Source organism: Nyctereutes procyonoides, unplaced genomic scaffold (assembly GCF_905146905.1).
Source record: "Nyctereutes procyonoides isolate TBG_1078 unplaced genomic scaffold, NYPRO_anot_genome, whole genome shotgun sequence".
NCBI classification, from domain to species: domain Eukaryota; kingdom Metazoa; phylum Chordata; class Mammalia; order Carnivora; family Canidae; genus Nyctereutes; species Nyctereutes procyonoides.
Window position 1 is genome coordinate 42,965,622 of NW_026575131.1, and position 21,228 is coordinate 42,986,849.

The 21,228-nt window shown below is 50.4% G+C and overlaps 1 protein-coding gene across 1 annotated transcript in view; it reads right to left on the reverse strand.

The window, feature by feature from the left end:
• Positions 1-21,228, reverse strand: part of LIMD1 (LIM domain containing 1) — a 66,499-nt gene that overhangs the window by 28,742 nt on the left and 16,529 nt on the right. The window contains exon 2 of the mRNA XM_055344455.1: positions 7,657-7,758. Within this exon, the coding sequence (XP_055200430.1) occupies positions 7,657-7,758 (102 nt within the window). The remainder of the gene's footprint in view (positions 1-7,656; positions 7,759-21,228) is intronic.

Consider the following 21,228-nt stretch of genomic DNA (forward strand, 5'->3'; position numbering starts at 1 on the left):
CTTTTCCCTCTGCCTGTGTCTCTGCCTCTCTCTGTGTCTCTCATGAATAAATAAATAAAGTCTTTAAAAGAAAAAAAAAAAACCACCCATGTGGTGGCAAAACACACCACGAGGCCACCTGGATCCCAGTCCCCCATGCACCAGCTGTCAACTGTTCTGAAACTCCACTTCCTCTTGTGTAAATGGGTGTGGTGGACTGGGAGGCAAATGAGGAGCCTTGAGCAGACAGAGTAAAATACTCCATAAACAGTGGCTCCTATCACAGCCTGGGTCAGGGGCATGGAAGTGCCATGGGCTCCATGATGGAAACTGCGGGTGCAAAAGAAATTGTCAGCAAGGTGACACAGGGAGACAGGAAGTAGGGAGGGAAAGGAAAGTAGTGCAGAAGGAAGATGAAAGGCCCCGTATTAGGGGTCTCCAGAAGAACAGAACTGGTAGGGTACATGCATGTGTGTGTATGTGTGTGTGTGTGTACGCGCACACGCGCGTGCATGAGCGTGCATGCATGTACACATGCATGTTTGTGTGTTTGTGTGTGTACAGACAGAAACAGATTCAGCAAAAGGACTGGCTCACATGATTATGGAAGCCGACAAGTGCCAAGATCAGCAAGAGGCAAGCTAGAGGCCCAACAAGTCAAGTGTCGCTCTAGTCCAAAAGCAGGGAAAATCGATGTCCCTGCTCAAGGCAGTCCGGCAGGAGGAAACTCCCTTACTTGTGGGAACGTCAGGGTTTTTGTTCTATTTGGGCCTTCAACTGATTGGGCAAGGACCGCCCACATTAGGGAGAAAAATCTGCTTTACTCAGTCTACCAACTGTTACTCTTGTCCAGAAACATCCTCACAGACACACTCAGAATGATGTTTGACCAAAGGTAAGGTCACCTACGGCCTACTCAAGCCGACACACCAAATCCACCAACCACCACAGGGTCAGAGGTGGGAACAGAAATTTAAGAGAACATTTGAGAAACAGAACATTTAAGAGAAAAAAGAAGAGATGTTCCTAGCAAGAGAGCCAAAGAGACGCATCAAGTAGCGTCTGTGATGCCAGCATGAAGTTCAGACCTCCATAAGAGACCTTGCTCCCTAAACCCAGGATTCTGGCTCTGAGATGCGGCACCTGGCACATCTTTGTGCTAATTACAGCGCAGTGCCCCCCCACATACCAGAGAACCTTCCCTCCTCAGAGTTGAGGGGACAGGGGACACATTGGGTACCATCAGGTATCTTTTTTTTTTTTTTTTCCCATCAGGTATCACACTGGGTCTGGGATTCCTGAAGGAAATCAGATTTCCACCCCAAACCACATGTGTGGCGCTATCGGGCACCTGAAATACAGATGTGGCAAGCAGGTGTAGGTCACAGTGGAGCTGCCCTCGACAGTACAGTGCTCCAATATCCCAGACTGTGCCAATGTCACAGGCATGAAGGATCTGATGCTTTCCCACTGTCTCCTGATGGTCACGGCCTCTGCTAGGCCTATAGAGTCTGAGCTGGGAAACCCAGTCCAGCCCCAGTACGGGTGCCCCCCGCAGAACTGAGTTTGCTGGCGTCGAACACAAGAGACCCTCTGACCCCACGCCAAGTCAAGGTCAGCCCCAGCCCTCTCCTGACCCACATGGCCCTTTGCCTCAAACCTTCTATTTCTGGTGCTTCCTGATTTCTTCCTCGCCCACTGGCTTCCTTTAGGACATGCCTACTCTTCCTTTCTCACATTCCTGATCCCCCGCTTTTTCCTTAGATCCAGCTGACTCACTCATTCAGCTCACCCATAGCTGCTGAATGTGACAAGAAATGTCGGCATGACTCAATGGCTCAGAAATCCAGGCATCAAAGCCTTCAATCCATGTCTCTCCCATGGGTGCATCCTGCTACGGAGGGAGTCCTCTCTCCCCTCGTCCACGTCCCAGGCTGCTCTCCTGCACTCACAACTGGAGAGTCTCTGAAAACCCAGCCTTTGCCATCGCACAGCCCCAGGACAAGATCCCAGGTGCAGAGCCAGCTTCCTTCCTTTGGCACACATTCCCTCTGAGCAAAGGTAATATAACACAGTGGTGGGAGCAAAGGCTGTGAGTCCCCACGGCCTGAGCTCCCGTGCTGAGCACACTGCTTATGAGGTAACCAACCACAGGCAAACTATACTCCCAGGCCTCTGCTCATCTGCAAAAAGAGGCTGATAATAATGCCCAACTCACTGGACTGTTTCAGGATTTAATGCACTTCTGTGGGTGGAGGGCTCAGTGTGGGGTCAGCTGACAGGAAGCTTAGGAAACACATCTACAAACTACTTATAAATATTGTGATGACTGGTTTAAGGAAGCATGCTGGCCATGAGTTAAAGGAAGACCTCCCTAGTGCTGGCACCACTCTTTCAGGATCTGTGAGCATTTTTGGATGCTGGGGGATGAAGTAGTATGCAAATTCAACAAAGAAGGCAAACATGATCTCAGGGGCAGCATTTAGACTTTGTAAGAAAAACAAAATAGCAGGATGCCTGGGTGGCTCAGTCGGCTAAGTGTCTGCCTTTGGCTCAGGTCACAATACCAGGGCTTGGGGATGGAGCCCCCCACATCAGGCTCCTTGCTCAGCAAGGAGCTTCTCCCTCTCCCTCTGCCCCTCCCCCTGCTCATGCTCTGTCTCTCATAAATAAATAAATAAATAAATAAATAAATAAATAAATAAATAAATAACTTTAGAAAAATAGCTGACAAGAACTCCCACCCTTCTTCAGAACCTACTGGATAATGGGCCACCCGTCACAACCACCAATTCATTCAAGAACCTCTGTTCCATAATGTTGGGCTTAATTCTGGTTGTTTTCTTTACCTGAAGTAATGAAATAGTACTTTAGAGTTCTAGATGTAGGCTTTTTGGAAACTTAGAGTGACTTTCTCCTGACTGGGTCCAGAAGGGTGAGGTTTCACTATGAGATCCATTCACAATCTTTAACCATGGCCAGTGTTTGGTTTCTGGAAGCTGGGATGGGCAATGGCATAAATTCCTCACCTTATGGAGTGTTTTCCCGGAGGCATGACGGGCATAGCACGGTGCATCCCCCACCCAAGACTGGGAGCATGAGATACAACACTGAACGCCACCCGTCCTGGGCGTGACTCACGCATCCCAGGCCCGTCCCCTGAGTGGACCCCTCTGGCCCTCAGGGGCCTCTCTCTGAGCTCAGGCCTCTCTTGGCACAATCTCCATTGGCCTGGACCTGCCTGAACCCACTCCACGCCCAGGCCCTGGCCGCTCATGTTCTGTGGGCCTTGGGGCAGGAGAACACATGAAATCTAACTGATCCATCATTTCTGGCTCATACGGGGAAAAAAAAAAATCATAGCAACCACGAACACGGACGTGGTAAACAGGGTTCACCTGAACTCCAGGATGGAAGTTGTTCAGCCTTTGCAAAATTAACAAAAGCTGACATTTGGGACCAAAACTGCGAGGACACGGAGCCTTGCCTTCCCTCTCTGTCACAGTCTGTTCTGGAAGGTGCTGAGAAGGGCCCCACTTGACCCACACATCCAGACCCACACCTTTTCTCCCCCCGCATTCCACTGCTCTCAGCCACAGACAGGCGCCAGCCTCTCCTCAGGCCACTTGCCACACGGCGTCAGACACAGAGCATGGCTGCATGCCCAGGCCCTGGCTGCCCTCTGCCCTGAGCCCTCCTGCTCCATGCTGTGCCAACAGCTTCCTAAGGGCATCCGGCTGAGGGCACGACCTTAGGGTAGGCAGGAGCAGTGGGGGGGGAGACACCCCCCAGCACACATCTCCATGGCAGCCCCCCGAGGAGCAGCACAGAAAGGAGGGGTTTTAATAAACCACACATGCCCCCATGCCGCAGCCTAAACGCCTACTTCTGGGAAGAACACCGAGGAAACAATTCAGAGGATGCGACCCAGGCACAAAGACAGGACCCAGGCACAAAGACGTTCAGGCAGGGGAGGGGTGGGCTCCGAGGACCAACCAGCAAACCCCACCTGAGCCAAGGGCCACAACGCCGCAGCACGAGGCCGTCGATTACCCTGTGACCGTTCAGATCATTCTTCTGGAGGCTGCGGAGGTACAGATGAATCCATGGCAGGTTTAATCAGAAAGGATGGAACGTTATTAATGTGCTGTGATCCCGGCTCTAAAAGCCGCGTATAAATTTGGACAAAACCTAGAAGGGAAAACATATGCATAAAAAGGCCTGTGCTAGAATCACATGCTAGGTCTCTGCCCCTGAAATCCTCGCTGTGGTTGTCATGTTGTCCTCATAAGGGAAAGTGAACTAAATGTTGTTGCTTCTTGTCGGGGGGTGGGGGGGAGCGCACATCTGTGTCCAGGAGCCCTCCATGGTGCCCCGGAGAGCTTGCCCTGTCCATGGAGGCATGGGTTTGTCCGGAGTGGAACACCTGGCAGTCCTCCCAGGACACAAGTGACAGGAGGCTGCAGGGAGCCAACAGTCTCATCCGACGAGGTGGGTTCCTGGCCTTCCCCCCAGCACAGCTGTGCACAGGACTAGCTGCCGGCATCTCACAATGTCCACTACCGTCTTCTTCTGGCCCCATCTGTCTCAATGTCCTCCTTCTCGGTGTGTGGGACAAGGGCCCAGGGGGCTGGGTGCCCCTTTGGCATATCCTTGACAGGACCCCAACATTCTGTTCCAATAAAGCCATCAGTCTTTTTTTTTTTTTTTAAGGAGAGCTGAAAAATTTTTTTTTAATTTTTATTTATTTATGATAGTCACAGAGAGAGAGAGGCAGAGACACAGGCAGAGAGAGAAGCAGGCTCCATGCACTGGGAGCCTGATGTGGGATTCGATCCCGGGTCTCCAGGATCGCGCCCTGGGCCAAAGGCAGGCGCCAAACCGCTGCGCCACCCAGGGATCCCTAAAGCCATCAGTCTTAGCCAAGGAGTGTGTGCCTACCTATGGAAATCTACGTCTATGCTGTCATAAGCTAGGTGACTGTCACGATGAAATAGGCAAAGAGAAAACACACTCACCTAGACACCCACTAACACAGACACTCGCCGACCCAAAAAACGGGAATAGGCAAAGCTAACTGGATCCAGGAGCCTGGGGCTATGGTGCCAGCCCCACTGCTAGGTCTTTAATCTTAGGAAACTCTCTTCCCCTCTCTGGGCCTCCATTTTCTTCTACCAACAAAGGAGGGAACGGGCCTGGCCCCAGCTGTGCCACCTCCATGGTGCCAGTACTCACAGAGACATACTTAAGGACCTGGGAGCCACGACGTGGAGTGCCCAGGTGCCTCCTTCTGCTGGGGGCATTTACAGAGCAGCAACAGGTCAACTGAAAAAAGGCAAGTTACTTCTAGCGCCCAACAGAAGCTGCTCAGACACCTGCCTGCATCTCCAACTGCTCCCCGCAAGCGCAGAGGAAGCCCCGCAACAGGAACCATGCAGGCCCCTTGGGGAACAGGAATGTGCCACACTCACTTTCCAATGGGAGTCTCCATCCTCATTCCCATGGCAACTCTGTTCTAGGGCCTGGCTTGCTGGCACTGAAGTCACAGAGAGTGGGGTTCACAGTCTACGTGACAGCACCAGGGCATGCCACATTCAAGAAAAAGCCACTTGTTCCTGCTAGGAGAACAGGGAAGGCTTCCTGGAGGAGGCAGCCTTTGAGTTGGGCCCTAACAGCCAGACAGAACTTAAATGTATGAAGCGAGTGGGGAGAGCAGATTCTAGGGGGCCATGTGGTCAGATATATGGAAGCGGAAGAGGGAGTTCAGTTTGTGACAAATTATAGGAAGCATTACGACAGAGACCAGAACACAAGGGCCTTAGATGCTAGACCAAGAAAACCCCCCAACCAGCTGTGTTTTCCTTAAGTGTCTGTGTTTGTCATCATTTGAAGATAAATTCAACCCATTATGGAACTGACAGCAAGTCATGCAGCCACAGGCGGCTCTGAAGGACTCATGGGTACCACCCACCCTGAAAAACTCTTCTTAGTTCAAATGTCAATTGCTTGAGATGAAAAACAGCTTCTACTTAAATAATATTTTCTTTTTCCCTGGCAAACAGCAAATATTGAGAAAGGGCTGTAGGAACCAACAGCAAAAGATAACTTTTTAGAAAGAGGAAGGATCACAGTTTTTGTACAGTTAAGACTCAGACACGTGGTCAAAGATTTAATTTAACTCCTCAGCTAATGCGGGAACCAGTAAGACGCCAACCTGGGAGAGTGCAGAGAACCACAGCTATGCAGCCATCAGAGGTGCTGAAATAAAGGTGCTTTTTAGTAGAAGCAACCCATCAGGATTCTACAACCTACACCATGCGGCACGGCTCAAAGACAAGGAATAGCCAGGGGCCCGGAGAAACCAATTCCCCAGACAACGCCTTACATTTCCAATGAGGACGCTCGGCAGACTTTTGACCCATTTCAAAGGCTTTCACCATTTTCCCCACAGAGGTGAATACAATTGTGGCACAAATTCAAAGTCTCAGGCCCGCGTTTTATGGGAAATTGCAGTGAGGACTAAAGCTGGAGGTTCTGAACCCGGGCATCGACCTCACCTTCACAGTCGGGCAGGCTAGGGGGCAGGTGCACAGCCACCCGGTTAACTTTACCCTGGGAATCAGGAGGCTCTCCGGCTGTGCCACAGAATGGCTCCCCTCTCCTTTCTCCAGAGCCTTCTCGAATGAGGAGCCTGGTGCTAATCCAGGTGCTCAGGCCTTACCACACCCTGGAGTCACTTGAGGAGATGCGAACTGTACTCTTGCTCACTCTAGAAATTCCACCCCTAGGGCTTCTGATTCTGCTGGTCGGGGTGGCAATGGGACATCACTAGCTCTGAAAATCTTCTAGGGGACTCTAGTGAACAGCTGGGATTGAGAACCACTGGGCCAGATAACAAGACCCCTTTGTCCCTGACGCTCTGGCTTTATTGATGTGTTTCCTTTCAGTCATTAGCTGGTAGCCTCAATATCGAATTGGAGAACATCAGTGGGACATTCTCTACAAGAATGTTCCTCAAAATTAACCTTTGGTAGAGGGCATAAGGCAAGCACAGGTCCTGACTCGGTCAGGCTTGGCAGATATCGTGCAATGTGTGAGAATCTTCCACTGTGGTAGCCAGCAGTTGGAGAAGAGGTCTGCAGGGGCCGAACGCAGGCCTGGTCTCCTAATGTGCTGCTCTTGTCACAGAAGCAGAAATGCCCACAGGTGTGTGTGTGCTCACTGGCGCTGACACCTCCGTGGTACGCACACACACTTCACACGCACAGAGCAGCCTCCACATCAGAGTGGGGTCACAGAGTCCTAAGAGGGCCCCGCCTTGTGCTGGCATCACTGGCTGCCTTTTGGTTGGGCCCACAGTGGGGGAGATACACGTCAATAGGGCAGCTGGTGGTGGATCCCCACGCTCCGCCCCCCACACCCCCCAGCTCTTCTGAGACCTCTGACACACATAACAAACCTAATATTACAACTGATTGCTTTGAACCCACTCAACTTATCACTAAGGTCGCAGGTACTCCCGGTGCTCCGGTAAGTCCCAGGGCCCTGCGCGGAGCCTGCCCTTCTGTGGGACTGTGGTAGGCCTGGGTCAAGTGTGTCTGGGAAGGATGCTCTTCCCTGTCCTTCCATCTCGGACCCCATGGGCCTTGTCCCACCCGACCCTCCACACACACTTACTGCAGGCTGCACAGGTGAAGCACGCATCGTGGTAAAGGTTCCCCATGGCCTGGCAGGCCTGGCCAGCCCCAAACACCCCTTTGCTGCATTTCACACAGGCTCCTGAAAGACAAGAACAGGACAGTGAGTTGGGAAGGTGGGGGGAGATGGTGTAAACCAAGTCATTAAAAAGCCAATGAACAAAATTAGATGTCTATCCCTCTCCATAACCAACCCAGCACCAAATCCTGTGTATTACTCCATTGCGGTCTCTTTCCCTTTTTTTTTCTCTCTCTCTCTCTCAATCCATCAGTTTTTCAACTGCAGGACACAGTGGCCAGGCTGGCCTTCAGGACCCACTCCCCCGCCCACCACTGGCCTCCACACTGGCCTCTGATCTTCAGGGAATCTCTGCCTCGTCAGCCTCCTTCCCAGCCCAAAGCTTGCACAGGCTCCCCTGTTTATCAGACAACGTTCAAAAACCTGCACCGTGATTTCAGTAGGTCAAGAGCACAGGTTGGGCAATTTCAACAAAATTATTTCCTTCCATTTTCAATGGGAACCAACTGGGTTGACCATCTTTGCTTTTTACAAAAGTATCAGGCCCCTGGCCCCAGGTCTGTCTGAAGGCAAAGCCAGTGCTCTCCCCAGCCCCCCACCCTGGGGGCCTCAGCTCTTAGCCTTTGCTCACAGGTGACCCTGCCCAGACACCCTACACCCACGCTTTGTCCCTTCAAGTCCCCAAGTCTTCCTCCTGCTCCACTCTCCAGCTCTGAAGGCAACATGACGGAATAGGCTGTAACCTATGGCCTCCCACTCACCCCCTTCCCACGTGGTGTGAGTTAACTTCTCTGAGCATCACTTCTCAATTAGGAAAGAGGTTGGTTCCACCCGCCCTGCATGTTTCTGGGGTGCTCTGCAAACCACCACGTTCCACACTTGGTCGGCCCCAGCTACAAACTGCCGAGGCGAGGGCCTGCTCATGAACTAGAAGGCCACAACCTACTCACTATGTGACTAGGGCAGATCATCGGAACTCCTGCTGTCTTGGTGTTTCACCTGTAAGCTGGGATGACGGCAGGGTTTCCTGGGAGAGAACATGCCCGGGTAAGCCCTCCGTAGGCAGGCCTGTCATACGGATGCAGTGATGCCACCGCATTCGACAAGAAGGACAAGAAGGTGCTTCCACAACAAATGGGCTCCCTAAGAAGTTCCAGGCCTCCTAGGATCGGACCCTGTGAGGCAGCCGGAAGTCCCTCTGTCTGGACCAACCCAGAATCTCTGCGGCAAAAGCCCAGGCTCTGGGCCAGTCCACATAAAGGAGGCCGTGCAGCCTCCCTTCCAAAGAACTCCTTCACTAGACTCAAATGAAAAGCATCACAATTATATAAACAATGCATGGGACTAAAAAAAAAAAAAAAAAAAAGAAAAGAAAAAAGAAAAAAAAATTCAGGGAGTAAGTATCCCAAAATATAAAGAGTGGTTTCTTGAGGCTATAAAATTATGGTTGGTTTTACTTCTTTGCATGTTCTCCATTAAAAAAAAAAAATTCTTACAAGAGCTGGTGTTACTTTACAGCTGAAAAAAGTCTAGTGTCAAAAAAGCATCTGGGTATGTTTAACTATACTGTATAACATTAGGATTTGGTGTTTTTTTTTTTTTTCAGATTTTATTTATTTATTCATGAGAGACACACAGAGAAAAGAAGCAGAGACACAGGCAGAGGGAGAAACAGGCTCCATGCAGGGAGCCTGATGTGGGAGACTCGATCCCGGGACTCCAGGACCACATCCTGGGCCAAAGGCAGGCGCTAAACCACTGAGCCACCCAGGGATCCCCACATTAGGATTTTTGAACATGCACACACACACAGCTCTCCTCATGTCCATTGGGGTAACCAGCTCACATTCTTGGCCAGCAGGTGCAAATCCCCAGCCTTCTGCCTACAGGGTAGTAGCCCTGTGCTTCAGAGCTCTACCCATTCAAGGTGACCTCAGGGAGGTCCAAGCTAACACATGGTTCACGAAATGCACCTACGCCAACCACACCAGGTTCGCAGAGAGCACACGAAGCCAAGGACCCTCAATGACTTCACCGACACTCCCTGGGGAAGCAGGTGAGGCCGTCTGTAGGAAGAGTATGGTGTCAGCCAGGAAAACTAGCTGTCACGGGAATCTGTTTATGGAAAGCTCTTGAGAACACAAGTACTAGTTATCTGCAGTCCTTCTGTTTCAACGTTTTATTATGAGATGTTCAAACTGGCAGAGAGGTTGAAAGAATCATAAAGAAACACCCAGATGCCCACCACCCCCATTCCACAATCGTGAACATTCTGCTGTCAATCAATCCAATGACTTATCTTAGTTTTGGATGCATTTCAGAGGTGCAGACAGCAGTCTACCTCACCCCTGAGCATGGCAGCCTGTAAATCATGAATTCATTATTTGCTTCGTTATTTTTTTCAAGATAAAATCCATAAATCATGAAATGCACAAGTGATGAGTCTACCATCCAATGAGTTCTGACAAATGACCTATGTAATGCAAATTCTGACCAAGATACAGAATATTTCCAGCACCCTAGCACCCAATGCCCTTTCCCTCGATCTTCGGCAGATGTGATAATGAAGAGAAACGCTCTCTACAAAAACATCAAATACTAGGCAATGGCAGGGTATTAATTACACTATTCTGAGACCCATTTCCAACCACCCATCCGGAGGCCCCTCACTGACCTGCCTCTAGATCCCTAACAGGCAACAAAGGCTAGATTGTCGGGCAGCAACCAAAGTACAAAGCAGACCATCCACAGACCGGATGGAACGTCAAAGCAACGTGACTATAACTCTGCTCATGAACACGGGAGAAAACCAGCCCCAAGGCAACATCACTTCTTCCCTGTCGATCATGGGGGCCTCTTGGCTTAACCCACTGTAGCAATGTTAGCTGCAGAGAGCAGAGGAGCCGTGAGACCCTGCAGTGTGGTGTGGGCAGCCCTACCACCTGTCCTGTGGGGGAGAGGGGGGGAGAGGGCCAGCCTTCCAGAAGGTGTGCCAGAGGAAAGGTGAGATAAACCTCCTGAGTCAGTGGGATGCCGCTGACTCACAATGAAGACAGGGACTCCTCTTGTTTGGGCCTGGGGAATGAAGTCAGACCCCTCTCCCACTCCTGCTCGTAAGGCCAATGGCAGGGTGACAGTGTCACCAAGGGGAAAGTGCACAGGTCTCTCGGGGCTTCCTGCGACTTTATCACTGCACGCCAGGACTTCCTTGCTCCCCTGTGGCTTCCTCTCTACCTGAGGGCTCTGACCTCCTGAGTCCTGCAGCCCACGTCCTATGGGCTGCTCACCTCGTCTCCCACCACTCTGACCACCCAGCACACACACAAAGCGAGGAAGGAAGCCGCGTGTGCTCTAAGCCGTCGGTCACGGAGCAAGGAAGAGCCCAGAAGTGGCCACTAGGTGGGAAAGTACTTCATCCTTGGGCCTTGTGGTAAACGGACAGAAAACTACTTCACAGGCAGGAAATAGGTCTAGTCTTCCTTTGGTAGGAAAAAAAAGAAATTTCATGTCCTAGGAAATAACATACCCACCAGACCCCGCACTGGGAGTTTCCATCCATTGAAGGAGCTGCTGCCACCCCGTTTCTCAAACCCAAGATCTAGAGGGTGCCGTAACTTGCCAAAGGGCACGAGGCTGGTAGGTTTGGGAGAAGGAATTCGAGCCCAGGTTCTAAACTCAAAGGTCCCGTTATCCCGGCTGGGTTGGCAGCTGTGGCGATTCCTGCCACGCTCAGAAATAAGAGTGTGTCCTTCCTCACTTTCAACACACCATCTGCTCAGGGATTAGGACCCAGGCCAGGCCCTGCCCCAGAGCGCCCACTGACCGCCCTGGCCCACCTGCCATTCTGCTCTATCCCTGGCACACAGGCTGTCTTCCCACCTGGGACCCCAACCACACAGGGCCTCCCCCCACACAGACCCTCACTCGGCTCCTCCGGCCCTCCTGGAGGGACACTATGACTGAAGCATCCACCCCACAGATGCTGCTCTGAGCTCACTCACTCAGAACCAGGTGGCCTCTAGCTGCTGGCAACAGGACAGTGAGCAAGGTGACTGCCCTCAGGGAACAGTCACCCAAGGATGTGGAACCAGAATCTGACACCTCTGATAGGAGAGCTGACCAATCTCCCCTACAGTCCTATGCTGCGAGTCCACCGAGTGCCCAGGGCTGGGGAGGGGCTCCGGCTTATGAAATAATAAGAAACACAGTGGTCTCTGTCCCCAGTTCCTGACACAGAGCTCCTAAATCCCTTGGACTTTCTTGGGTGATAGGAGCATCTTTTGTTCTAATGAGGCAATTCTCAGTGGGCTCACTGGATGGGGACTGGTCACTAGGAAGACCAAATCATGATTAGAAGCTTCGAACTTTCTATCCCACTCCATTCTTTGGAGAGGAGAGGAGAGGAGAGAGGAGAGGAGAGGAGAGGAGAGGAGAGGAGGAGAGGAGAGGAGAGAAGGAGAGGTGGGAACAGAAGTCAATGATCCATCACACCTACATGGAGCTGCCACAAAAATCCCCAAGGCACGGGGATCAAAGAGCTTCTGGGTTGGCGAATGCATCCACAGGCTGGGAGAGTGATGCACCCCAACTCTGCAGGGCAGAGGCTCCTGTGCTCGGGATCCTCCCAGACCTCGCCCTATGCAGCCCTTCATCCAGTGTTCTTCTGTATCCTTGGTCACATGTTTTATTATAAAAGAAACTGGTAGACGTGTTTCCCTGAGTATTGTCAGCTATCCTAGCAAATGATCAGACTGAGGAGGGGGCCCTGGGGACTCCGATTTATAGCTGGTTGGTCAGAAGCACAGGTGAGCACCTGGACTTGCGACCGGCCTCTGAGGTGGGAGCAGTCTTGTAGAACTGAGCCCTTGATCTCCGGGGGCTGTGTTACCCACAGGTAGAGAGTGTCAGAACTGAATGGGATCTTGGGGCAGCCAGCTGGCATCGAGAAATGGTCGGTGTGGGAAAACCCGCACATCTGGTGTCAGCACGCCGTGAGTGTGAGTAGTAGCAGGTGCAGAGAAAAAACAGAAGTGAGTCCTTGCAAGCCAGGGCTCAGCATGGAGAAAAGGCGACTAGACCCTTCTGTGTTCACGTGGCCCCTTAGCTATCGGATTTTAGAGTCATGTCCAATAGAGGAAAAGAAGAAAATGTCAACACATGTTACTATAGTCATCTGAGCTCATAAACCAGGAAGAAAGTGAGGGAAAGAAGGAATTTAATGTTTAGAAAAAAGGAATATGCCTGAAAACCATTCTCTGAACGTAGCCAGAGTAGCCTCTCGGAACAGAGCTTCAAGGAGATGTAAGTCACATACAATAAGCATCACATATTTAAAGTGAACAATTTGATAAATGCTGACATTTAAAATTTCATTATTTTTTAATTTTAATTTTAATTTTTTAAGAGGTTCTATTTATTTATTCATGAGAAACACAGAGAGAGGCAGAGACACAGGCAGAGGGAGGAGCAGGCTCCATGCAGGGAGCCTGATGTGGGACTCAGTCCTGGGACTCCAGGATCACACCTGGGTCAAAGGCAGATGCTGAATCGCTGAGCCACCCAGGCATCCCACATCTTTTTTTGTTTGTTTACGAATTTATTTATTTATTTATTTATTTATTTATTTATTTATTTAGGGAGGGAGCGTGCAAGAGAGAAAGTGCAGGTGGGAGGGGCAGATTACAGATTAGCTTGCATTTTCTAGAGGTGATACAAATGGGACTCTAGAATATGTATTCTTTTGTATATGGCCTCTTTCTCTCAGCAAATTATTTTTGAGATTCTTCTGTGTTGTTGCAAATGTGAAGAGTTCGTTCCTTTTCATTGCTGAGTAATATTCCGTGCCTGGATATATCACAACTTGTTTATCCACTCCCCTGTTGATGGACATCTGAGATGTTTCCAGTATGGGGCCATGCTTGTGTACAAGTATTTGCATAGAAATGTGTTTCCTTTACTCTCAGGTAAAGACCTAGGAGTTGAATGGCTGAGCCCTACAATAAGTGTACGTTTAAGTTTTACAAAGAAGCTAAAGTGTTTTCCAAAGAAATTCTAACATTTTACAGCCCCTTCAGCAGTTTATCAGACTTCTAATTTCTCTGCATCCTTGTCAACACTTGGAATGGCAGTCTTTTTAAATTTTATCCATTCCAATAGGTCAAGAGTGCTATCTCCCTGTGATTTTAATTTTCTTTTTTCAAGTGATTAGTGATATTATGCCTGAACAACTTCACATGTGTTGATTTATAATCCTGTATCTTCTCTCTCTTTTTTTTTTAAAGATTTTATTTACTTATTCATGAGAGAGAGAGAGAGAGGCAGAGACACAGGAGGAGGGAGAAGCAGGCTCCATGCCAGGAGCCTGACGGGGGACTCAATCCTGGAACTCCAGGATCACGCCCTGGGCCAAAGGCAGGCGCTAAACCACTGAGCCACCCAGGGATCCCAATCCTGTATCTTCTCTAGTGAAGGGTCTGTTCCAATCTTTTGCCCATTTTTTTTCCCTTTTTTTGAGCTATGAGAATTACTTTTATTTTTTAAAGATTTATTTATAAAAAAATAAAACAAAAAAATAAAGATTTATTGATTTTAAAGAGGGGCAGGGGCAGGCAGGAGGAAGAGAGAGAATCTCAAGCAGACTCCATACACCAAGCTCGGACCCTGATGCAGGATTCAATCCTATGACCCTGAGATCACGATCTGAGCTAAAATCAAGAGTCAGACACTCAAACGATTATGCCACTCAGGCACCCCGAGAATTACTTTTATAATGGGGATACAGTCTTTTATTAGACACATGCCTTGTGAAGATTTTGCCAGAGTCCTATAACTCCAGGTGCTTCATGTCCTCGGACCGTCAATGGTGTTGCACGGAGTCCACTGGGCAATGCCTCTACTTCCCCTTCCCTATGTCACAGCCTGGGCACTCTCTCAAGGCAGCATGCTGCAGCTAAACCTCATTTGCTTCCCGTCTCTCAAGAACCATCATCCTTTGTTGCCTGATGTCCAGTGTCTTGAAAACCTTTGGTTCATATACTTGGTCTGGTTTTTGTTCGTTGGTGGTTTGTTGGATCGGCTCAGAAAGGAGGTTAATCCAGGCCTGTGACTCTATCTTTAGAATGCTAGGACACAATTTATACGTCTTTCTTCCTTCAATAACAATCCCACAGAAGGACAGCCCTTGTGGCCCAGTGGTTTAGCGCTGCCTTCAGCCCGGGGTGTGATCCTAGAGACCCGGGATCGAGTCCCATGTCAGGCTCCCTGCATGGAGCCTGCTTCTCCCTCTGCCTGTGTCTCTGCCTCTCTGTTTCTCTCATGAATAAATAAATAAAATCTTTAAAAAAATCCCACAGAACATCATTATTATCATTTTACAGGCCAAGAAACAGACGTTCAAAGATTGAATAGAATGCCCAAAGTTGGGCTGGCTGGACACTGGGTCCTTTCCAGTCCACACCCTGAATTTATAAGAGGAACTTAGAGAGTAAGGAGGAAGAAAAGGTCCAAAGGCTCAAAACTTAATGTCTTCACATTTTGGGGTATCAACAAATCCATAAATAAAACTCACTAGGGGGAGCAGAGCCCTTTCTTGGCTGCAGCTCTGAGGTACAGGCCACACCAACCCCTCCCCGACCAGAGATGCGGCCTGGGGTCCTGGGCAGGAAGAGGCCCCAGTGGAAAGCATACATGTGCCTGGCCTTCTGCTTCCTGGGATCACTGCAGGAGCCTGGCAGATCTTGGGTGAGTTCTTGAAAGATCATTAACAATCAATAGATTGGGGTAGAGATTTTTTTTTTTACATGACATTTGTCATTTTGGTTGATTTCCTTCTGGCAGTTTTGTTAAGAGAAATTATGTGTTAGGACCGTTTCTGGGTCACATTAAAACTGAGCAGAAGGTACAGAGATTTCCTGTATCTTCCTGCCCCCCATATGCACTGCCCCTTCCATTCTCAGCATACCCCACCAGAGGGCTACATTTGTTCCAGCTGCCTAACCTGCACTGACACACCATTACCACCCAGAGTCCATCATTTACTTGAGCTGTTGAACATCCAATGGGTTTGGACAAATGGATAATGACACATCTCCATCATTATGGTATCACAGAGAAAAATTTCACTGCCCTAAAGATCTTTTATGTTCCTCCTGTTGATCCCTCCCTCCCCAACCCCTGGCAACCCCTGATCTTCTTACTGCCTCCATAGTTTTGCCTTTTCCAGAATATCATGGAAGTAGAGTTGTACATGTAGTTTTCAGATTGGTATCTCTTGCTTGGTAATATGCATTTAAGGCTCCCCCATGTCTTTCCATGGCTTGATCACTCATCTCTTTGTAGCACCGCTGAGTAAGATTCCATTGTCTGGATGGATTCCATTGTCTGATTTATCCATTCACCTCTTGAAGGACACCTCGGTTGCTTTCAAGTTTGGGCAATTATGAATAAAGCTGCTGTAAATAGCCACGTAGTAGATGTTGGTGGGGACGAGTTTTCAATTCATCTGGGTAAATCCCACGGCGCAACACTGCTGAGATGTATGGTAAGAGTATGTTTACAAAACTGTCCAACTGTCTTCCAAAGTGGCTGTCTGGGATTCTTTTACAAATCATAATATTCCCACAGGAAAGGGCAAGGACTAGGGACAGTTTCCTGTTTTAAATGATGTATCACATAAGTCAAAGAGCCACCAAGGATTATCCAGGCGCTTCAACCACCTGTCTTTTGTGGCTCATGGTGCAGGTAGGGCTAGCAGTTTACATCTCCTCTTATCTATCAAAAAAATAATAATAAGCTTGCTGAGGGCAGAGACCTGGCTTTCTATTGTAGTATCCCAAGGACAGAAGGAAAGCAGAGTGCCTTACACACAGGAGATGCCAGATAAGCACTGAAAGCATTCCAAAGGCAGAGTAAGGGGAGGGAAGGGTGACCCAGGTTCAGGAAAAGGTAAGAGAAAGCACAGGAACAGGAAAGCCAGAGAGGCATGTGTACAACTGGGATAATTAATGTGACAGCAACAAGCCAGCTGGGCTGGAGGCAGGGACTGGATGCAGGGAAACTCCCCATGGGCCCCCTGGGACACAGGAGGCGTCAGGAAGTATGGTTCTGGACTGGGAGGTGTATGTAGGGCTGAATAGGGAAGACAGGGGAAGACAGACCTTGCACACCTAGGGCAGGACTCCTAGGGCCCCTGCAGAGTTTGTAGGAGAGGCAACAGTTCCTGCTGGGAGGCCCCAAGCCTGTCACCCACCCCTGTGGCTCACGCTTCCTGAGGCCACAGAACCGCCTGGAACACAGAGCCCCAACCTCAACGCTTGATGTGGCCCTCCCTGGTCGACAGGCTGTCATCTCAGAGGGAGGCTGTCCGGGCGGGCCAGGGCCTCAGGCAGTTGTCCAGAGCTTTCCATACAGTCTTCCAGGGGGTAAGAAGAAAGACTGGGTACCAAAGAGGAAGACGGCCATGAAGGACTGCAATGTCCTTGAGCAGCCAAGGCAGGAAGGGTTTTTCAATTCACCAGAAGTAAACAAAAAGTGTTACTGCTCCAGGACTCCAACATTTAATTATTTTTTATTTTATTATATTATTTTATTATTACTGTCATCATCACTGCCATTGCTTTAGCTCCATGTTAACAGCCCTCAGGCCCGCCTCTCTGTGCACAGCAGTGGTTCTCAAAGACGTTCTTTGAGAACGTCAAAGTGGTTCTTAAAGCAGGAGAAACTTCTCAAAGCAACAACAAAAATCAGTGGAAACGCGAATCCACGTAGCAGACAAGAGGGGGAAGCACTCTGGCCTCGGTGGGACAGAGCCTGCTCTAACTCTGCACCCCCTGGAATGTCCCGCCCCCCTGCGCAGTTCCAGGGAAACTATTTGGGAACCAATAACACGGTATAACTGATCAAATGCAGACACCACCCAGCCCAGGCAGCGTTCCAGGTGACATAAGCTACCCCAAATTGGTATGAAATTATCTCCTGTGCACTCTGAGCCAAAAAACGAATTTGGGTTCGGGCCACGGCGCCTTCCCCCACTCCCGTGCGAGGGCTGGATTGACAAACAGGGAGGATAGCACGGCAGCCTCTGTGGGGTTTGGCAACAGGCCTCCTGCCTCCCTGCCTCCTGCGGGCAGCTGGGCAGCGGAGCCTGCTGAACACACAACCAACCTGGGTGACGACCAAGGGGGGACCTTTTTGTTGGTGTTGGATAACGTCTGAAATGAGAAGGCTCTGTCCGGCTAGCCTGTGGGGGACACCGCAGCCCCCCAGTTCACACCTGGGCCTTGCCCCATCCCGGTGACTGGTCCTCTCTCAGTGAGGCAGGGAGGCTTCTGGGAGCTGCCCCCACCCCGCAGTGGCCATCCCAGGGCCTCTCTGTGCTCTGCCCCAATGCCACACACCCAGGAAGCACCTCTTGTGCAGGAAAGGGCCTGAGGTGGGGATCAGGGCCTCTAGTCGAGGCTTGGGGGCTGGCCTCCTTGGGGCACATGGAAGGAGTTATTCTGGGCACAAAGTTGGGCAAGCTGAAGGTTGTGGCCTGAGGACCTGGGTGGTGCGGGAGTCCACGGGTTCTGAAAGAAGGGCCAAGCATTTGGGGGCAGAGCTGGACCAATGACCCAGCAACAGTCTTCCTCTCGGCCCCACGGAAGCTCACAAAACCCCCAGAGGCAGCGGGTGTTGGGCCCCTGACCCCATGCAGACGGCCTCACTCCGGTCTGGTGGTGCCGGTCAGAGCGGAGGCTCACCACGACCTCCAGAGGCTCGGGTTCAGTCTGGGAGGGCACGGCCAATGCACCTCGGAGGGTCCTGGGGGCAGCCAAGGTCAAGGGCCGTGGGTACAGACAAAACAACCAACACCATCCTCCTTGACACCCCGGCTTTCCCTGCCTCTGCCTCTGTCCCCCTTTCTCCTATGCATCCCCAAGTTCCAGGGTCAAGGGGGGGAAAACTCTCCCCAAGCCACAAAGGAAGTATTTAAGGCCACTCCAGGCTAGGGTGTCATTGCACCAGTCTGCTTTCTTCCCTCTGAAAGCCGCTCAAAACCAGCGATGGCTTTGCTTCATCGCGGTGCAGAAGAAGTTTCCATCCAACTTCCTCATCCCTACAGGCTGGAGCTAGCCTCACCAGACTGCCCACAGGCCTCGATCCTTTCCTGCCCTCTGCTCCCCAAAGGAACACAGAGTTTGAGGTACCCCCGAGCAGGCCCTGCACCCCCAGCCTGGCACCAGCAGCCGCTGGGGCACCCCATCCCTAGGTTCATCCTCCTCCATCTGTCCCCCCCCCCCACCGGCCAGTCTCCATGCAGAGGCCTGACCCCTTTCCCCTATCTGACCAGCCCAGGACACAGTGTCCCACCTTGCCAGAAGCCACATGCAAAGTGGGGTGCACTTGTCACTGGCCCACCGGTAAAGACAGAAACCAATGACATAGCATCACCCAGGGTGCAGCACATGACGGCAGTGCAAGCCTAAATGCAGACCAGCCTTCTGGAGGGCAGCAGGGTACCACATGACCAAAAGCCTCAAAAAACCTTCACACCGTGGCACTTGTGTGGCTCAGCGGTTGAGCATCTGCCTTTGGCCCAGGGCATGATCCCAGGGTCCTGGGATCGAGTCCTGCATCAGGCTCCCTGCAGGAAGCCTGCTTCTCCCTCTGCCTGTGTCTCTGCCTCTCTCTCTGTGTCTCTCATGAGTAAATAAATAAAATCTTTTTTTAAAAAAGTATATTTTATACATGAAAATATTCTGAGAAGAAATTATGGATGATTTTTATTTTATCTCTTAACTGTCCTGCATCTTTTTCAAATATTCTATGATAAAGATATATTACCTTTGTTCATATTCAGAAATGGCGGGGTTTTTAAGATTTAAAGTAATATTTAAAATTTAATGTATATCTACTACATCATGTTCCTGGTCAGGAATTCTGTCTCTGATGCCTACAGGAGAAGCCCAAAGTCCTCAGAGCACCCTGCGGCCTCACCACCGGTGCCATCCTACACATGGTACTGCTGGTCCCACACCCACCCCACTGCCTCTAAACTCATTTACCTTTCAGGCTTTTTCATGTGACTCCAGATGTACAAAGAGGTTATAACAGTAGTAGAAAGACTTCCTATATACCCTTTATCCAGATTTCCCAAGTGTTAATATCTTGTATGACTACAGTACAATTACCAAAATTCAGAAAATTAACACTGGTCTAATACACATTTGTATGTAGATGTGTGTGTGTGTGTGTGTATGGATATTTATATATATGCTAATCTACAGACCTTATTCAAATTCTACAAATTTTACCAAGTGGCCCACTAATGTCCTTTTATCTGGACCAAGATCCCATCCCACATCCCAATCACAGACAGGAAAGTAGGCTGAGCTCAGGACACACATTGTGTTCAGAAGGGATGTTGAGGCACAGAGAGGCTCTAACATAAAGTGATTCCAGAGCAGTGAGACGCCCCCACCTCAGACCACAGCCCAATGTCACAGTCACAGCTGGCCATGTGGAACTAGGAAGGATCCAGAAAGAAAATACTTTTCTTTTTTTTTTTTAAGGAAAAAATAAAATCCTGAACTTTCCTCAGAATAACAGAAGATTGATTTTATTTTAAGATTTTATTTATTCACAAGAGACACAGAGAGAGAGGCAGAGACACAGGCAGAGGGAGAAGCAGGCTCCCCGCGGGGAGCCCAATGCAGGACTCGATCCCAGGACCCCGGGATCATGACCTGAGTCAAAGGCAGACGCTCAACCACTGAGCCACCCAGGTGTCCCTACAAGGCTGATTTTAGAGATGCTTTAAGTATGTATTCACCAAAGAGGGGGTTAAAGAGTGTAGGAACCCTTCACCTTTGGTGAAGGAACAGAAGACCAGGCTGGTGGAACCTTTAAGTTCAGGGTTGGGGCGGGGAGGATGTCCGTGCTCTACAGTTTCCAAACAGAGCCTGGCTCCTTCTCTTCCTCCCGCCACCCCCAGGGAGTTAGGAGCAGGAGACTCGGGGCTGGGGAGAGTCTCCCCTTCCGTGCCAGCTCAGAGAGTCACCACCACCCACAGTTTTCCCCTTGGAACAAACACAGTGTCTGGAAGTGCGCTCTGCTCAGTTCTGCGGCTACTCCAGGGATTGCGGCCTTGGACAGAGGACGTAGGTGCTCTGCACCCTCCTTTCCCCATCTCCAAACCAGGCAAGAATAATCGGCGCCCTGCAAGCTGCTGGAAGCTGCTGGAAGCTGCTGGAAGCAGCAGGTGGTGCAGGTAAAAGGCCAGGCACAGCACTCCCTCCATGACCAGTCCTAGGCCTCACACGGGGACAGTGTGGGGAGACCAGTGGGGGTCCCATCACAGGGCAGGGGCTTTCACGTGGGTGGTGTGCTGCCTGACTAGGGGGCTAACACAGGCCAAATCATGAATTCCCCTTTTTGAGAAAAGACAAAAACACTGCTTCTGAAGACTATCTCATTCAGAACCCACGGAGTAGGCCGGCCATCTGTATGTAGCGCACAGACACAGATGTGGTTTGCCTGTGAGCGAGGGCCGGG